The sequence below is a fragment of the Amblyomma americanum genome, chromosome 11, assembly GCF_052857255.1.
Source record: "Amblyomma americanum isolate KBUSLIRL-KWMA chromosome 11, ASM5285725v1, whole genome shotgun sequence".
Lineage (NCBI taxonomy): Eukaryota > Metazoa > Arthropoda > Arachnida > Ixodida > Ixodidae > Amblyomma > Amblyomma americanum.
In genome coordinates, this window is record NC_135507.1 from 2,392,984 (window position 1) to 2,413,452 (window position 20,469).

The 20,469-nt window shown below is 46.7% G+C and overlaps 1 protein-coding gene across 1 annotated transcript in view; it reads right to left on the minus strand.

Annotated features, from left to right (window-relative positions):
* Nucleotides 1–262: 262 nt before the first annotated feature.
* The window catches only part of Gp210 (nucleoporin 210), a 137,151-nt gene continuing 116,944 nt past the window's right edge, over nt 263–20,469 (minus strand). The window contains 3 exon segments of the mRNA XM_077644311.1: nt 263–503; nt 9,934–10,107; nt 16,436–16,607. Of these exon segments, the coding sequence (XP_077500437.1) occupies nt 418–503; nt 9,934–10,107; nt 16,436–16,607 (432 nt within the window). The 3' untranslated portion in view covers nt 263–417.

Genomic DNA, 20,469 nt, shown 5'->3' on the forward strand with positions numbered 1-20,469 from the left:
CCAGTGATTCATGGGCAAACATCATGTTAGTTTCAGCCAGTTCATTTCACCCAATTCTGCCAACTTTTTGACGATTCCCTTTTCCTCCAGGTGCACAAAATTTCTCCGGCAATTCCACGTTTTCCAAATCGCCAGACACCAACCCTTCATGCTGCTTTGGTAACTCCAGCAGAAAGATGTGGTGCGTCTCCTAAGATGCACCACATCTTCTACTTTCTGCTGGCACACGCAGATGTCGCTGTTAAGTCCCAGTTCGGCAGAGTATGGTTAGGCACTTCATCACATTTTATTACAATCACAACCATAAATATAACAAAACTTGTTCAAGTGGCGCAGGTCTTGGCTTGTCCTTTGTGGGCGCGCTTCTTGTCAAGCTAGTCCAGCAAGCACGCATTATTTTCATCTGAATCAGCCGATTCAGCTTGGCTTATTCCATCCGTCACTGCCGTCGACACGGCTCCACAGTAACGGCGGCGTTGACGTTTGCCTCGTTTGGGGCAGCGCTGCACAAGGTGGCCAACACAACACTCCTATCAAGGCAATGCACCTAGCACACAGCACTGCCAGAACTTTGCTCCATGCTTGGCTCAAGAAGAAGCTTATGATAGGTATGGACACAAGCAAATATCCTAACTCTACTGCTAATGAGCCGGCTCACAGTCACGTGCTGGAACTGTGACTGCACACTTAATGTGTGTGCACACACCTCTTCTGCCGCTCTCGTTTTCCCGGCATTCCAATGCAAAAGCATGCATTCTCAATAAAAGGCACTTGACTTTTCCATTAATGCACAAACCATGATGACAAATGTGTCTGGAAGAATCTCAGAAACATTGCTGCCCATGTGCACAATGGAAGAATGCTGCTGCCTTCAAAAGGCGACAACACTGCGATTGTCACCAAGCACAAGACCTGTAGAAAGATGTTGAATGCAGTGAGGTGAAACAAACAGCTCAATCTAGGCTAGTCTGCATGCACCGGCACATAACCTGCATCCACACCGCTCACCCCATCCTGCACTCGGTACACATCGGCCCACAGAATTTCAGTGCACTTTTTCTTGACAGCCACCTGCTCCCCGAGACCACGGACAACCTGTTGACGAGAGCCCCATGACTGCTTCGACGTACAGTCAAAACGGATTATACTGAATTGCTTCTGAGCACCGCAAAACTACAATCTGAATGAATAGGAAAATCTACGGCCACATCATACAAAAACTAGTGGCCACATCCAATAGACTGAACTTCTGGCAATCTCGGGCAACTCAAGAAGCTGGCTTTCCCTCAGCACACTTTCCAGAAGTCAGCTTTTCTGGTGTTATATATAGTGCACAGCCCAACGAAGACGCACATTTTCCATGACACAGGCAGCAGGCGCGTAACCAGCCAACCAGAATATGAGTTTTTAGCATGCCATGTCGTGCTGCCATCAGCAATTTCGCACGGTTTTCGTTGTCTCTGAGCTTGCACGATAGCAATCAAGGAACAGCAGAAACGTTTCCCTTGAAACTGGAAATTATCCAGCGAAGTGAACAAGATGAGAAGCAATCCAAAGTCGCCACAGCGCACAAGATTCCAAGAATCACATTGAGCACCATTTTGAAAACAAGGTCAACGTTGGGCTAAACCGGAGAAAAGACCCAGTGGAAAAAGCAAGTTTCTGCTATGCTTGCAGAATGCACTTTTGGTTCCGGTGGTCCACAGGTCCAATCGAAGAGTGTGCATGACCTGCAAACTTTTTGCCAAGTGGCTGAAGTCTTGGAACAACGACCTGATAGGCCAGGACAGCAGCGTCTGCCTCATCGTAGACAATGGCTTCAGCAACGCTTTCAGCAACATTGCACTTCCCTTCATTCTGGAGAATGCTACGTCGATGCTTCAACCCTTGGACCAGGGGATAATCCAAGCGGTGAAGGTTGGTTGTGGGTCACTCCATGCCAAACGTTCTAGATAATGCGCTTGACCATCTCCGATTTGTTCAAAAAATTTAATGAAAACTTATCGCAATATGCATAATGTAAGCCTAAAATAATTTTGCTGAAAAAAATTTATTCGTGACGTAAGCTCAGTTTGAACGTTTTGAAAAGGCATGAAACCAGGCGCCGCTCAATAATCAATCTAAAATCAAATCTTTTAGAAAACATTTCACAAATGATTTAATAACATTTGCAGAGCTTCTGGCTTTTGATGATTCAGATCACATATTTTTGGATGGTACAAATATTTCTTCACAATTTAAATAAAATGTAAAAATTATACTATTTCCTCATTGAAAAAAATAAACAGCAATTTTCTCTCTGAAATTAAAAAATGGCCATCTTGCTTCCGTAGATGTCTATTATCCATAAAAACGATACAGCTGATAAAACTGAATACGTCGAAGCGAATTAAAATACTGAAGTTGCAGAATAGTGCATTTTAAACCATAAACACCTCTTTATTTCACAAAGAGGTGGTCAAAATAAACGATGGCGGCTTTAGTAGAACAGTTTGTTGCCTTTCATTTCTGAACTTTTAATAGAGGCGATGCTACAAGTTGCATCGTCTCGCAACGCAGAGCACAGCGCCTGGCGTGACACATTTATGACCAGATAACCACAACTGTATGCCCTCATTTGCAGTCGTACATTTTCAGGGCTGGAGCTAAGGCAGGCATCGCATGACATTCGGTGGGTGTAGTATATGATAAGCGAGATAATTTTCTTTTCCAATGTTCGAACGGAGATGCTGTGGTGCCAGGCAGCCAAGAGCAGTATTCAATGCGTTGTCTCACGTGGAGAGAGAGAATGAACATTTAGTGGAACACAAGGAACGAATGATCAGGCAGCACAGCAAACGTAACACCAGTCCTTTATTTATGTCAGTACAAGCTTGCGGAGAGCGTGTGCCTTGGAGTGCATGTGATGGAGTAAACTCCTTACCACAGCTTCGAGTAACATGAGAGATGCTGGCAGTGAGCGCAGCCCAATCGCGTGGAGCTGCCTCACTCTCGAGTGATCGAACCCACCGCGACTGCAAAACCAGCGTTGCCTCCTTCTCGTGTCCCCTGCATGTCTGTCATGGCTCTGATAACAATGACTGGCATAGCTGCCTCACTCTCGAGTGATCGAACCCACCGCGACTGCAAAACCAGCGTTGCCTCCTTCTCGTGTCCCCTGCATGTCTGTCATGGCTCTGATAACAATGACTGGCATGAAAACATTGACAATTTCACTGGTGCATGTGCCTGTTCTACTACTACACAATGTTCTGATGCCTGCAGTGGAAACTCCCCTTCGGAATGAGAACTGCACAATTTGCCTCACCACAGTGTCGACGGTGCTCTGCTCTGCGGTGAAGAGGCGCAAAAAGATGATCCAACTTATGGTGCAAGAGCTCCACTTCAAAAATTGTTTTCCTCCTTTAAACAAAAATCACCTCTATTAAAACTCGGGAAATGAAAGGCAATAAACTGTTCTACAAAAACTGCCATCGTTTGCATTTTTACTTGGACCACCTCAGGGTGACAGAAACGGCTGTTTATGGTTCAAAATGCACTTTTCTGCAACTTCAGTATTTTTTCACTTCGATGTGTTCGGTTTCATCAGCTGTGACATTTTTTATAGGCAATAGACATCCAGGGAAGCAAGATGACCATCTCTTAATTTCCGAGAGGAGGTTGATGTTTTTTTAAAAAAATGTGAAAATAGTATAATTTTTACATTTTATTTAAATTGTAAAAAATAATGCCACCCAAAAATACATTGTGGAGGTCGCCCAGGAAGGCGACCGCGGCCACATTTATTGAGGGTTGCTGAAGAGGAGACAGCAGCGGAGCGGCGGCGGCAGCGTCCGACCCGGCTCGCGCTTCATGTTCTTCCTCCTTTTCGCACGTGCCGCTACGGCTGCTACAAGGTGGCGCTACAGGGGCCCCCGCCAAGCATGAACAAGGAGTTTGTACGAGATGCGTCGCACTGAAGGAAGAATGCACAAGGAAGCACAGACACTAAATGAAAAGAAACAGAGCTGAAAGGTCGGTCAAGTTCAGGTCACTAGGTCCTTGTGGGCTGTCAGGCAGGCGATGCAACTTCAGGAGAGCGAGCCTGGCTGCTTCGCAGCGGGCGTGTTGCCACGACGTCTGAGCGTAGGCGGAGTGACAGAGTAGGAAACTTCGCCCAGGGAAAACTGGGTGACACATGCACTGCGTGGAAGCGTGAATCCGGAGTGGCTTGGCGATGGGTTCGATGAGGTGTCGTTGGCGGAGCAGGTTGAAAGCCGGTGACAGGAAGGGCGGCATACTTGCACTGAAGTGCTTTGGAGTTGGCGGGGAGGTCGAATGTGACGCGGCTGGCAGAAGGGTCTGGACAGACGTATGAGCTGGCTGCGGTAGCGGCAAAGCAAAAATAGTGATGCAGGTCACTGGGCGCTTGCCGTAACCCTCACTGGCTGTCATGCACTCAACTATCACAAGCAACAGAGACGGAGCCGGGGTAAGCGATTGATCAGGGCCGGCTGCACTGGTGGAAGCTGACGCTGTGCTGACAGTAGCGGAGCCAGTGAAGGTAAAGGAGGAGTCGGGGTGGCATGGTCACAATCAGCTGGTAGGGACAATGCAGACGCCACCAGATGCTGTGAATATGACGCACGTGGTGTCTTGATGCCTCGTGAAGTACAGGGGCTGCCGTGGTTGTCTCGACAGTCGCGGTGGCACAGGCAGGGTTAGCGGCGACTGATGTACAGCCAACGGTGTGGCGCGATGGAAGGAGGTTTTCCAGCACAACTGGCCAGCATTGAGTGCGCTTGTGGCTGACTGCAGGAGGCTGAGTGGGCCATGCTGGAGGCAGGGACAGAGCTGCCGATAAACTGTGCGTGGAATGCGGTGGGGATACGCAGGTCGAAGAACCAGCTGGAGAGATGGAGCGCTCAGGGAGTTGTACCTCAGCCGGTAATAGTGCGGGAGGACTCACAACAGTGTGCGAGGAGGGCTGAGTTGGAGCCGGCGTCGGACAGGTGCTTGGAGCCGCAATTGCGTCTGTTGCCAAACTATGTGGGACAGTGTTGGCAGCAGGATGGTGGAGCGGAGCGCCGTAAAAACGGAAAAAAGCTTCCTTCAGTCCATTAAACAGGTGGTCGTAAGGCGGCAGAAGGTTGAGCTGGTCAGAAATGGTGGTGGGCAACTTCCACTTGACGAGGAGGAACCGTCTAAGCTGGGACGAGACACCGTTGACGTATAGCTGTGCCTCCACTTGCGCGAACCATGCAATCGGGCTGTGCAGGCAGAATGGCCACAGCTGTACTCAGGACGGGTCCTGGGGCTGGATCGGGTGCCACTCATCTTGCGGGAGGTCCATGGCGAGGCAGGAACTCGAAGGTACAGCTGGGGCGCTCCGGTTGGGAGGGCGTTTGGGCTGTCCTAGGTCACCACAATGTGGAGGTCACCCAGGAAGGCGACCGCGGCCACATATATTGAGGGCTGCTGAAGAAGAGACAGCAGCGGAGCGGCGGCGGCAGCGTTGACCCTGGCCAAGGTCCCGAGCGTACTCTTCGGCTCGCGCTTCAGATTCTTGCTCCTGTTCGCGCGTGCCGCTACGGCCGCTACAAGGTGGTACTACAACATGATTTGGATGATATTGAAAGCCAGAATCTGTGCAAATGTCATTAAAAATTTGTGCACTGTTTTCAAAAATTTGGATTTTTTATCGATTATTGAGCAGTGCCTGATTTCACGCCTTTTAAAACATTCAAATTGAGCTCACCTAACCAATAAATTTTTTTTCCCAGCAAATACATTTTAACTTAATCTTAGATTAAGCACGTTGCAATAAGTTCCCATGAATTTTTTTGAACAAATTGGAGATGGCGAAGCGCAACATCTGGGACGTTTGGCATATAATAAACCTTGTAGAAAACTGACTGAATAGCTCCTGCAGAACCTGAAGACTGGGGGAGACCAAAAGAACGACCTCTTAGGTGCCCTGTCTATGCTGAGTGGGTCGTAGAATTATGTCAAAAACAAAGCTATACAAAAATGCTTCCAATATTATGGCCTCTGCTTTTGCGGAGAAGACAGAGGAAATTCTTTGCCGGGTGAGCTCGACAAAACTGTCGTGGGTATTGACAATTTGTGGAAACAGGTGTCAATTTCCTGGTGCTACAGTCGAACCCCGCTACAACGTCGCTTCAACGAAATATTTCCAATTCCCCGTCAGCTCGCCATAGAAAGTAATAGAACAAATTTCTCATCGCAACGAACCATTTTTGGGGCGCGTTTCCGCTTCAACGCAATTTTTGCTATGCGAAGCTGGGTTTTAAAATCTATCTTACAATAAAACAAGCATATCGCCGCCCATCTGTGTACTTCTACAGGTCAACGCTGCTTTGTTTATCGAAAGTTTCGCTGGAAACAATTGATCCACTCATTCAAACACACATGAAGACTGCCATCGCTTGGTGGTGGTGATGACAATTGGGCTGGCTGCCTTGCAACAAGGCGCGGGTACAAGCTCCCGTTTTCAAGCCAGAGCCGCAACCAATCAGCCGCCAAAGGACGCAGCAGCGCGTTTGCCCTAGTTTTTTTTTCACTCGTGCTTTTGCACTGCAATCGACGGGAGCATGGCGGCTTTGTCTAGGAAGCAGAAGTTCCTTTCTCTTGAAGAGAAGGCACGAATTATCAGCTCGGCATCCAGCGGCAGGAAAAAGAGAGATGTTGCAGCGGACTTCGGCATCTCACAGAGCACACGCTGTCAACTATCCTGAAGTCGAAAGACGCGATAGCCCAAGATTTTTCTTCGGGGACATCCGCGAAGCGGAAAAAGCTGGTGCAGGCAGCTTACGGGTACCTTGAGAAGGCTCTCTATATGCAAAAAAAAAAAAAAAAAAGGACGCAAGCCAAGATGACCGAGTTTTTTGGAAATTAATGATATTTTTGAACAGTGCAGTCAGATCTTAGTTTCTTGGGCTGATTTCACCGCAACGAAAATTTTTCGTGCACCCCGTGAATTTCATTGTAGCGGGGTTTGACTGCATTTGTAATGGGGCAGCCGCAGGCAACTTGGTCTCTGCGCACGACGACTTTGAGATCGTACGAGAGCTTGCAGACAAAGACATCATTGCCGATATCATTGACAACCAGGACACCACTGATGCGAATTGTAAGCAGGACTTGAAAGAACGTGTACCGATGTGTTTCGATATCCTCCAAGTGCTCAGCATGGTTCGTCACTAATGCATGCCGATAAAAGGCTATGGTCTCAGGTGTTCGTAGTCTATCGATAACATTAAAAAACATGTTCTCTCCAAGGCAATGAAAATGAAGAAACGAAAAATTCATGACTATTTCACTCTGTAAGTTGCTTGCAGTAAGTCGCTATTATAGAAATACATTTTCTTCCATCTCAGCGTGTTTGTATGTTGTTAAATTTACTGCTACTTTTACACTGAATTACACACTCTTATGTCCCATCCCCCCCTTCAGAGTTCGATATATGCAGGTTTGACTGCACCCATCGCTCCATCCCCAGAGTGCGCCCACTGCGGACAAAGACTGGTGCACAGGAGTTTTTTGGGCTGAAAGTGATACAAAAGGCTCCAGTGCAGTCACTGAACACACACATCTGCCTCAATATAAAAGGCTCTAGCCTACAAGTACATTAACAGCAGCTGCAGTGCATCAATATTAACCTCTGTACTTTTTTGACATAACTACTGTCTTTGAAAAAGGAGTTATACAGCATGTTCCGTAATAAAACGCATGCCGTAGAATGCACCTCAAGGCTAAACCAGTGAATTGTTCGAGCTCCAATTTTGCACAGATGGGTAATTTGGTCAGCAGAATTGTTTTATAGCACATTGGGTACTTGCCTGAAACAATAAGAAAAAGTTGGATATTCTCGTTGTCTGCAGCAACAATGAAACGAAACAGGCCGCTTTCTAAGCAATTGCACTGGTGGTGCCGTCTCGTTGGTCAGCCGTGGAGGTTTGGCAAAAGAGTTGGGGGTGTTTTCAAATCATCAAATCAAATCAGCTTATTCAAACATCCTGAAATGCTTAGGGGCACGGACAAAAAGCCAAAGGTGGCTTGACGAGGTCCATGCCCCTTACAAGGCATACAGTGGAAAACGCGGAATGTATGAAATACAGGCAGTGAATTAGCAGAAAACGCAGCTGCCCACAAGGCAGAAAGGCGTACAAAGGAAACAAAAAAAGCAGATAACAAAAAGCAAACAAACTTGCGGGTGGTTTGAAGATGCTGCACCACAAAAGACTTTTGGTGCAGGTTTGGCCAAACTAAGCTTTTTGTGATCACTGATAAAGCAGCTACTGAAGAGTCTTCAAACCTCCCGCAAAAGAACCTAATCTCCACGGTCAAACAATGAGATGGTGCCACCAGTGCAATCGCTGAGAGAGCGGCCTGTTTTGTTTCGTTGTCGGCGCAGACAATGCGAATATCCGACTTCTTTTAATTGATTCAAACAAGTACCCCAAAGAAATAAGGAAAAAACAATTCTGCCGACCAAATTCTATTTGTGTGCGAAATTTTAGCATGAATAATTCACCGCTTTAGCTGCGAGGAACATTCTATGGTGCGCGTCTAATTGCGGAACAGTCTGTAGACCACAGTGTAATCCACTTATAACGATACCAGATATAACACTATATCGCATATAACAATCAAATTCTTTAGATTTATCAAGTCTCCCACTGCACTGATGTGAAAAACTGTACATAACAATAAAATTGTCAACGAAATAACTGATATAACGACAGGGTCGGTTTATGAGGTTTAATGTCCCAAAGCGACTCAGGTTACAAGGGACACCGTTACAAGGGACGCCTCTGGAAATTTCGACAACCTGGGGTTCTTTAACATGCATTGATATTGCACAGTACATGGGCCCCTAGAATTTCACCTCCATCAAAAGTTGACCACCACGGCCGGGATCGAAACCGTGTCTATCGTGTCAGCAGCTGAGCGCCATAACCACTGAGCAACCGCGGCAGCCTGATATAACGATAAGATTCTGGCCACCCAGAAAGCGTTTGCCACCAAAATTTCGCTGAAAGTTTGATGAAAAAATAAAATATTTTGGAGAATGACACTCCACAAACAGACCAGCGTGTCGAATTCCGTGAGGTGTTGCATTACCGCCTTGGAAACCAAGCGCTATCAGCGTCGCAATCGCTGGAAGAAGGAAGGAAAGAAGAGCTTGCTTGGCCGCTGCCGCCACAAAGCGCTTTCTAGCACAAACGTGGTTAGTGCCCATTTATGCGTTCGCGAACTGGGTAAAAAATGGCGGTGACAAAGCGCAACGCGATATCTCTGAAACCACCCCCGCTTTTGTCACTGAGCGTTTACTTTTTTTTTTAGTATTAGCTTTTCAAAGCACATTCCTATGTGTTGTGCTGTCTGCAGTGCAGACCTTGGCGGCGCGCCAAGATGCTGTGCACCGATACCATCATGGTGTGTATCTTTTGATGGGAGCTCTGGCGGGGGTGACTCGCTCGGCGAACTTGGCAGAGCGCTAAGACGATGTGTGCCCTTGACGGGAGTGCCGCAGTGGCAGCGGCTGCATGCACGGGTGAATATGTGGGTGTGCTCTTTTCATTCTTTGCCTTTTCTTGCTGGCCCAGCTGTAACGATAATCAGTTATAACGATAGGATTTTCTGGTTTTCTTAATATCGTTATAAGTAGATTCCACTGTACAATACTAACCATGCCACCTGGTGTTCAGTATAAGCATGTGAAATTTTTTAATCTGCCAGCTCGAATTCTCTGATCTATGGTTTGGTACAGAGAACCACTAAACCAGTTCTGCCCATTTTTCCGATGATGCCTGTCCCTGTCTCACCCTTTCCAAATGGTGCCACAAAGTGTGGCACGCAGTAGTAGTCAGCTAGGACTTGTTCCAACGAAAAGCGATCACATTTCTCCACACGCATGCACAGACATACCTCCGGTAGGCGAGCGCTGGTTGTGCCCACTGGCAGCAGCCGACAGGAACGGCGATGTGGCGGGAGCACTGGGGCCTCGTGACTGGGGCCGGATGATATATGTCCAGGCACCGACCCCTGCCACGATAGTTGCCAACAGGTACGACAGCAAGCCCATCCAGCCAGCCTCGGTCCCTGCACACACACACAAAGACACTAGGTTCACAGAACATGGAACCCCAGACTGTGACCCCTTTTTACTGCAGAAATGTATCTCACACGTACACCTTCGCATCGCTGTGCTAGCCAATTTTTGTTTGTCCCTCCACACCACTATAAAGCTTCTGAAAACAAAATACACCAAAAACAACTTTAGGTCTCAATGGGTGTTGAATCTACATCCCTCACATGTGCAACCAGAAATCCAAACTCTAACCATGAAGTTGTAACGCGGCCTTATGACCGGCGTCGTCGGCAAAAAAGATTAGAGTTTCTCTCTTTCATACACTAAAAATTTGTGCCTGTCATTCTCCTGCGAGGCAAAAAGCAGCAGTCAGAAAAAGGAGTAAGTGAACAGCTCACAGACACACACTAAGCGAAAAAAAATTACGAATCATTTGTATTGTGTCACACTTGTGAAGGCAAAGGCAAAAGGGCACCAGCTTCGCTCATGTACACGAATTCAAAGCAGAACCGAACTTCCCTTATGGTACATAGGGACACATATGTACCAAGCCACTTTTTCTGCTACTGAAGTCCGGTATGCGCTGGGGCAACCATTTCTTTTCTTTTCTCGGTAATTGAAAATCTCAACGAACCCATTTCTGCCTCTATTTAAAAAACAACACAACAAATATAACAAAAATACACTTACATTATCCGGCGAAAGCTGCTACTCTCCGGGGGCAAAACTGCCTCGTTTCAAGGGTGAGTTTTACCCACCGAGACCTAATTTTCCATTAAAGGCGGCATAGAAGAGTCAAATGCGCAAGCTTTATGCTTATGCACCTTTAGTTACATCATTTTGAAATCCAGGGACATATTTGTCCCATATACCTTAAAGGGTTAAGGAACTGCTCAGCTTCCTATGCCTCTGTTCCTATTTCCGGCGTTTTATTCGCAACTCTGCTGTGGTTGTTGCACCTCTAACTCAGCTCCTTGGCAGCAATGTGGATTCCTCGAGCTGGTGGCCTGCATGCAATGATGCCTACAACACCTTGCGCACTCTCCTCATAGAACCACCCACCCTGCGCCACTTTGACCCACAAACCCTTACTGAAGTACGCACGGATGCCAGTGGTACTGCACTCGGTGCTGTGCTTGCTCAGCGCAAGTTTGGATTCAAAGAATATGCAGTTGCTTACACCAGCCACACCCTGACTAAAGCCGAGTCCAACTACTCCATCACGGAAAAAGAGTGCTTGGCCATTGTTTGGGCCGCCGGCAAGTTTCGCCCTTACCTTTATGGACGTCCTTTTGATGTACCCATGGGCCACCATGCACTTTTCTGGCCCTCTCTGCCTCCAAGAATATGCCATACGCATTGTCTACCGGTTGGGCCGCAAGCATCAGGATGCTGGTGCCTTGTCCCGCTCCCCGCTACCAGCCGAAATTGCCAGCCTCTCTGCCCTCGAAGCCACTGTGCCTTCGCTCGCCATCATCGACATTTCAGAGCAGCATAAAGATCAATCGATTGTCTCACGTCTCGACCTAATTTCTATCCACTCTATCTACGGCTACAGCATCTTGCGCCCTTCACCGCCAAGCTTCACATTTTGCCATTCGCGATAACCTCCTTTATCGAAGTAACTATAACCCTGATAGATGCAAATGGCTTCTCGTCATTCCACGCCATCTACACTCCCAAATCTCCACCTGTTTCCACGCTGACCTGCAATGCAGTCACATCGGAGTATTCAAGACATAGACATAACAATATAGTGCCTATACTTTGACCCCACAACTCCCACTTCTTGCTGGCAAAAAAAAAAAAAAGACTCCAAATAAATATATAAGGCGCACACCCTCTCCCACCCTGGCCCACATTATATAGTTTCCTGTGGGACAGCACGAAGGTGCGTGCGCAGCTCAGAGCAATAAACACTTAATGATACAATCGCAAAGTCAGCAGTGAGAGCCAAATGGAGATAACATGCGATAAAAAGGCACCCTCACATGCGGCCCGGCTGACTAGCGGCAAACTGAACAGTGATAAGTTTGGCAGTTTCATATCCCGGCGGCACGCGCTGCTCTTCGTCCAGAAAAGTGACCGCTAGCGCGAGTGAACCGGGTGGACAGCGTGCAGTTCGTCCCCTCGCTACTTGCGTATTTCATAGCCGCACCTATCTTCTCAAGTTTGCCTTGCATGCACCTCATGTGCAAGCTGGGGGCCTGGCGCGGCAAGATGCCTAAAATAGGCTAGTACAAGACTTTTTTTTTTTCAAACCCGGGCAATAAATTAGGGATGCACAAATTACACGAGTTAATATGGTACATTTGCTAGAGGTACCAATGAGTGTTCCAACCAAGAAGGCGCTGCACACAGCAAACAATAAAAAAATAAGATAAAAACAACTCCCTATACGTTGCATTTGTTTTGGTCATTACATGCAAATTTAATGCTTAAAAAAAGTAACCAGACACACATATACATTACATGGAAAAACAAATGCAACAAATTATATACATATATATATATATATATATAACACTTTGATATGTTCACTTTGTGGCATTTCCCTAATGGCGCTGCAGTCAATGAATCCAAGCCAGGTGCCCCTGCGCAGTGTTGTAGGCGTTACCGAAAAAAAGTACAGTTGAACCTCTATGTAACGAATTCCTGGATTTTACGAAATTTTTCAATTCCCCAGCACATCCCCCATTGAAGCCCATGTATAGGCGACCTCCATGTAACGAACTCGTTGCGGCAGTTGACCTTGATGTAACGAATCCGTGGCTCTGATCATCGAGCTGTATCTTGTAATGTTTTGCCCGAAATTTGACCGGGCAGTGCGCAACTTTAATGAATATTGTTTAAGTAAGTTTTTATATTAAAAGGTAAAGTAGACCGCGAGCAGAACGCTTGCAATCGCAGCAAACAAGCAGACCTCAGTGATGATGATGATGTTGAGCGCCGCTATCGCCGCTCCGTGGCAAGCGTAGCAACTTTTAAGCTTTCATTTTGTAGCTTGACACTAGGTGGCACTACTATGACAAATTTTTCGTGGTGTTGCGGCGCAGTTATGGTAAGCCTTCTTCGTCAGCGTGTTGACGTGTGTGTGTTGGTGTGTGTTTACGGTGTCGGTTCGTTACGATGAGTTCTGCTGTGAGGAAACGCAAAGTTTTGTTGCTTGAAGATAAGCTCTCGATTTTGAATGCGGTTACCGCCGGCGAAAAAAAGAAGGATGTCGCTGCCCGCTTCAATATACCAGCCAGCTCCCTGTCAACCATTCTTGCTGCAGAACAAAGCATCCGCAGTGCGATGGAGTCGGGCACAAGCGCCCAGAAGAAAAGACTGAAGACGTCGACTTATGCTGATGTGGACAACGCCGTGTTTGCATGGTTTTTGGACAGACGAGCACAAAACGTGCCCATAAGTGGCACGATTTTGCAGCAGAAAGCCATAGATTTTGCTTGTATCCTGGGCCACGACGACTTCAAAGCGAGTAACAGCTGGCTACAAGGATTTAAAAGCCGGCACGGTGTCGTCGGAAAAGTGGTATCTGGCGAGTCTGCCTCCGCAGACAGCGATGCTGCTGCCTCGTGGATGGCCAAGAAGCTTCCCGGCATTTTCAGCCACTATGAAGCTGCCGACATTTATAATGCTGATGAGACGGCCCTGTTTTTTTAAATGTTACCGAGCCGCACGTTCTCACTGAAAGGAGAAGACTGCCGCGGTGGAAAGCAAATTAAACTCCGCGTGACGGTTTTGCTTTGCGCCAACACTGATGCCAGCGACAAGCGAATCCTGTTTGTTATTTTCCGCAATGCCCGATCCGGATGTTTTAAAGGAACAGGGCGGATGCCAGTAAAATATGTGGCAAACTCCAAAGCTTGGATGTCGCGGGCAATTTTTTACGACTGGCTGAAGGAGCTCAACCAAGATGTCAAGCGACAAGTTCGCAGCATTTGTTTGCTGCTTGACAACTGCTCCGCGCACCATGTGGAAGGCCTACAGCTTTCTAAGGTCGAGCTGCAGCATTTGCCACCTAACTGCACTTCTCTGGTACAGCCCTTAGACAAATGGGTTATTAACAGCTTTAAATGCTGTTACCGGCGTCGATTGATACAGAAGATGCTCCTGGACATCCGCCTTGAATGGCCAACAAAAGTGGATATCTACCAAGCAATCGAAATGCTTGCTGCGTCGTGGCAAGAGGTCGGATCACAAGTGATCACCAATTGCTTCGCCAAGGCTCAGGTAAATAAGGCCATTCAAGCTACAGTCACTGAAGACGAACCTTCAAGCCCACCCGAGGTCGCAGAAGCGTGGGATGAACTACGCATGAACGGTGGGGTGCCCGACGGTGTCGAGCTGTGCAACTTTTTGTTCGTGGACAACGGCGCCGTGGCTACGGAAGAGATGACTGATGCGGCACTTGTCGAAACCGTTAAAGATAGCCTTGAAGGTGACGGTTCGTCAGAGCCTGATACGTTTTGTGCTGTTCCCACCGCGAGGGAACTGATGGACGCGGTGGACGTTCTGCGCCATTTCGTCGGCTCGCAGGACGATGAAGCAGCCATAGATGCCTTAGTTTCCTTGGAGCGCCGAGTAGTGGCTTCGATCGGGCAAAAACAGCAAGCGAAAATTACGCAGTTTTTCTCTATTAAATAAATTCTTTGAATGGCGAGTTCACTTGAATTGATATCTGTCGAATTTTTATTTCGTTTTGGCATAATCCTTACCAGTCTTAACCCAAAACTGCATGTAACGAAAACCTGGATATAACGAAAAATTGCGAACTTTTTTCAATTTCGTTATATCCAGGTTTGACTGTAACTAAATACGTTACTCGTTACGCTAAGAAAAAATGAACGCGGTACCGCCCTACGTTACCTATAAAAAAACTAACGCGTTACCGTTACCGAAAAAAAGTACCGAACGTTACTTTGCCGTTACTTCATGGCCATAAATTTTAATTAGTGCGTCTTCGCCTTAAGAACTCACGATAACAATTTTATAAAGCTCATATTTACATAAAACTTCTAGCCCAAACAATCATTTTACACGATATCCTGATTTAACGAGAATACTTTGCACAATTGTGCCAGAGGTTAGCAATGTTATAGTGGGCTAAAGTTGCCTGTAGAGTTACATGTGTTGGATTCTTACTCTGTGGAACATGGTGAAGCCATCTTCTGAATGTGGCATTAAATACAAAATGGCACTTCATCATCAATTATAACTTCACAAAGCAAACATAGCTGAACTCTCAACACATTTACAGTAATTCTTAAAAACGCGATGTTCCAAAATGCTCGGCATGCTTCCACTCTGTAGAGAGTTGTGTGTGTGAGTGGTTCGGGAAGGGGCGCTAGGCGAAGGCGAGTGTGGGAATGGGTGTTCGTGCACCTGTTTCGTGCTTTATGGCTATTGTCCTTTTTTTTAGTTGGCTGCGTCGTCAAGGGCAGGTGTTTTCTGGCATGCATGCGAGCCGCATCAAAGTCGTCGACAGCACCTGTTTGTTTATTTGCAACATCACATTAGGTGCTCTGCGCTTTTTTTTTCTTGAAATAGGGGACGGAGTGGGCGACAATGGGAACAAAAAATAACTGGTAACGTGACACCTCACGTTACCAAAAAATGTTAACGTAAGTACGTTACCCGTTACATGTTCCAAATGGTAACGAGTACGTTACTAAGTTACCGAAAAAAGTAACGCGTTACCGGTAACGCCGTTACTTGTAACGCGTTACCACGAACACTGCCCCTGCGTAAAGAAAACCCCTAATATAAAAATCACCAGTGTATGTGTAACAGTGTATTGTTGAGGCCTGCTATTTATTACCTATTATTTATTTGGAACTTCCTTTTGAGACACAAACGGTCTAGGATAACAGGCCAAAAGGGAGATGCTCTCTGTCTGATGAGGGCCCTGTCACCCATACAGTGCTCAGATATGTGCAAAGAATTACACCATTATACAAGTGCTAATGCAATAATAAATAAAAAAAGAAATAACATCCGATACAGAGTTTAGTTTGTTTTCAAAACATGTATGCTTAATGCTTTGAATTCAACAGTATGTACGTTCTGAAGGCATTTTCGAACCTTTTAAATGCTCTACATTGCTGCGATATGTCAAGAAAAGATGGGTGAGTACTATATAGAAAATTGGGAATTAAATACGTCAGTGTTTGTGTACCATAGCTCGTTCTCATGGCGGGTAGTCTAAAGAAGTTATTTCGAAAGTTATACCGTGTAGTACTGGGCCACACAAGGGCAATGGCTGGCAAGTGGTAGGTGTGGCCACCTGCCATGTGACAACAGCGGTTGCTGGGTATAATAAAAAAAGCTCAGCACCTCGCCTGTTGTCCAGGGGTACCCGCAGTTGCTGACCCGTGATTGGGCTCTCCAGCAGCAGCTGTGCTGTAGCTGGGGGCACTCGCACCGTCAGCTTCCACTCACTGCCACCTTCCAGGGGCTCAGGAGCCCTGCGTAGGGGCAGAGGGTTCCTCCCTTCCGCTGGCCGCACCTGCACACGTGCCGCGCCTTAGTGCGCTGACAAACTTGTGGTGCTGCAAGGTCTACACTGACACAAAACCAGGACACAGACTGACCAAAGAGGGAGGTACTAACTTAACAATGGACTTTATTTTTGAAAGTCAGGACATGTGTACTATGGGCCGAGGGCACAACTTGTGGCAAAGAGAATAAAAGTTGAAGAAAAAAGACCAAACTAACACACATAAACAGGAAAAGGAAGAGTAAAGATAAAAAGGCTAACAGCAAACTAATAAAACAAGCGCTAAGAAAGAGTAAAGGCAAACAAGGTACACATAAGAACATGTAAAGAGCGCAGACCTGTTTGGTTTATGGTGGTTTAAGGCCCCAAAGCAACTCAGGCTATGAGCAACACCGTAGTGAAGGGCTACAGAAATTTCGACCACCTGGGGTTTTTTAAAGTGCACTGACATGTGAAGCTGGACAAGATGCAAAGGGGCTTTTCCCGGTCAATAAAAACTAATATCTTGAAAAATTAGAAGACCATAGCAGTAAATGAGGGATGTGCAAATACTGAATTTTCCAATATGAATCTCATACAAATATGAAGAAAAATAATTCTAAAACTGATGAAGAGATGCTGCTGCCCTTACATTTTAAAAATAGGATATGGTCTTTGCCCCTGAAATAAAACTATGCTGACCACATAAAAACATGAGCCTCATCGAGTGGTTGGAGAAGAAGTCGGATATTCACACTGTCTGCGGTGACACCAGCTTCTACAATGCTTTTACAGCAGCAGCGGTGACAGCAGCTGCAGCAACTTCTGCCATGCAGATTCAGCAAAGGAAGGGGGAGAGATGGCACCACCAGTGCTGTTGCTGGGAAAGCAGCTTGTTTTGTTTCGCCGTCCGTGCAGGTGATGTGAATATCCGACTTCTGATGTGCTCAGCCAAGTATCACAAAAGAATGTAATATAAAAACAATACAGCTAACTATGTTCATGCGGACACCAATACGACATTGCCGTGCTTTGACGAAGACATTGTATGCGAAGTACGAGCACATCGCGACAACCAGAAACCTGAGTAGAAAGTACAGTAAAAGCCCATTAATTCGAACTCGGTTAATTTGAACTTATGATTAATTCGAACTGATGTTCGGGTCCCTGCACATCCCTACGTATTTCATTTGGGGAAAACTCCCGATAATTCGAACAAGTCGGCATCCGCTACGGTTATTTCGAACTAGGAGCCACTGGCTGACACCGCTCCTCGTAGACACAAGTTGACCCACAGCGAGTAAAGCACGCTCCAAATTTACCAGAGATGTAAAACCGTGGAAAATAAAAAAAGCCGAGTGCACGAGTCTCATGGAGCCCGCGATTCAGTGCACGCCGCAGCAGGTTTTCGCTGCCGGAGCACTCGCCCGTGCCACTGATGCTTTGGCGCGAGCCGTTCCAGGTTTTTGTTGTGCCACGGTCGCTGGGTCGTGATCACGTGGTGTAAACAACGTAGTATGGCAGCAATGGCGGTTCGGGCAATGACAGCTTCTGTTGGTGCCGCGAGCGCCAGCTACGTGGACAGCAGCGTGGAGACGTCGGAGCCCTTTTTAGTGACGACGATATAATTGAGGCTGCATACTTCCAGCAAACGTCGCAGGGTGAGAACAGCCGACAGTGATGAGCCCGACGGCAGTGACGAGACTATGCCACCGCCAAGCGCACACGAAGCAGTGCCGGCCCTTGATGTGCAGCACGCCACTTCTCTGTCAGTGAAAACTCTGACGTTGCACAGAAGCTTTGGGCAAGCTGCAGACGATGCTGATGGAGTCGCGGCAGAAGAAAGGCAAGCAAATGCACTTTGCCGATTACTTTCAGTTTTGACATCCCTTCCCCGTAAATAAACACGTTTTGGAGCATAAATAGCGTCCTATATTCCAGCACTAAAGCTCGCCGCTCACGCGAATGCATTCCAGTACTTGTTTCTGGCCCATAACTCGCCGATCAATTTATTTCATTTGCCATTAGGACCGGATGAATTTAATTCTCAGAATATGTCCTCCACAAACGTGTAGTAGCGACTAGCTCGCAATAATGAATCTAGATGTGACTGCTTCGGGTTCTGCCCACATGGCGGGGGCTCTAACCGCTCAATCTAGTGCCCATTCGATAATTCGAACAATTTTCCGGTTCCCCTCGAGTTCAAATTAACAAGCTTTTACTGTACAACCTGCAACCAGCTGCCATGAACAGTTCAAAAGCAATTAGTTATATTGCGTTCCTAAAGCAGCTATTTTGCAGCATGCATGGGGTTTCAACGAGAAGAACATGAGCACACTGAGAAGTTTGGAAAGCGCCTGGATAGGTTTTGTTTTGAAGCAATAGACGCACATAGCACACTTCTTTAATAAATGGGCGTCACTTTTGCCGGGGAACCCAACCTTCAGATGTCATATGAAAAGCCCACTTACTATGAACTTCGGATACAACGAATGCAATCCGTGAGGTTCATTATTAGTGGGCTCAACTGTACAAGTTGCAATGTTGACACAGCACAGCATGGCCTCATGTGCCAGGCACAGGGTTACCATGGCGCTTCCACCTATTGTGGACGACAAAGCCCCTGTCATGGCGTTCTTCCTGAATGCCATGGAAGATGACTGCACAGGCAAGAAAGACTTGGCCTGGCAATGATGTGGCACACCACACAGCTTCCAGGGGTGCAACAGCTGAAGTAGAATTTGGAGCATTCTTGGAGCAAGAAAATCTTAGTTTTGGAGCAGAAAAATCAGTGAACAAGGCTTCCGTATGGAAGCCGAAACGTCTGTTTTGACAAGAACCTTTGGTCGGCGTCTGCCTTTTTCTTCTGTTGAAATGAGTTACTTACTACCCGACCAGACGAGATTTCGTCAGACCTTAGATTTCATTTCAGAAAAATCCCAAGTTTGAGCAGTTTAACGGGGAATAAAGCTTACTTTTGGAACAAAAAAATGAAAAGATGTGAATATTTACAGTGCTTATTTACAATAAACACCAGTAAAGCAACAAAGCTAAAATCATAAAACTAAGGAAATTATTAAATCTCCTTGTGTAAAATTAACTTCAGTGCAATTATGTTTTAGCTCCAGAGGGCAAGCTCCTGCAAACCTGTGACCAATGAATTCAGCAGGCGCCCACAAGAAGCATACAAGAAAGGTTGGTATGAAAACTGCAAACAAATTTATTAGGTTTGTGAAGTGTAATGTCCCAAAGCGACTAAGGCTATGAGGGACCCTGTAGTGGAGGGCTCCGGATAATTTTGACTACCAGGGGTTTTTTAACCTGCACTGCCATCGCACGGTACATGGGCCTCCAGCATTTGCCTCCATTTGAAACGTGACTACCGCGGCTGGGATTGAACCCACGTCTTTCGGGTCAGCAACCGAGCACTGCAACTACTGAGCCACAGTGGCGGCCCAAATTTATTTGTACTTGAAAGTGCACTTACACACAAGTACCATCTGACTAGACTGGATCATGACTAAACATATGACGAGACCAAGTCACTACTGCACGATAATAACTTCGTTAGCAGCTTATACATGTCTAGTGCAGATGCCATTAACATGATATCAATGCTAGGCAACTTCTTGGCGCAACAGAATACCGGCAACTTCGAGGAGCCGCATAAAAAGACATAAGCGACAAGTGCATTAAAAGCATGTGGCACTGCAAGAAAAGTGTATTGTATTCTAGGATGGCAGACAGATGCTGACAGCCGCACATGAGTCCAGGGGCGTGCCCCCTGCCTGCCACTTTTCTTTCCTTCGCTTTTTTTCACGAACAACAGTGCGCCTGGCTTTCTTTGGCATTTTTTATGTAAGGTGACCTGCGCTACCTGCCCTCGCCACAT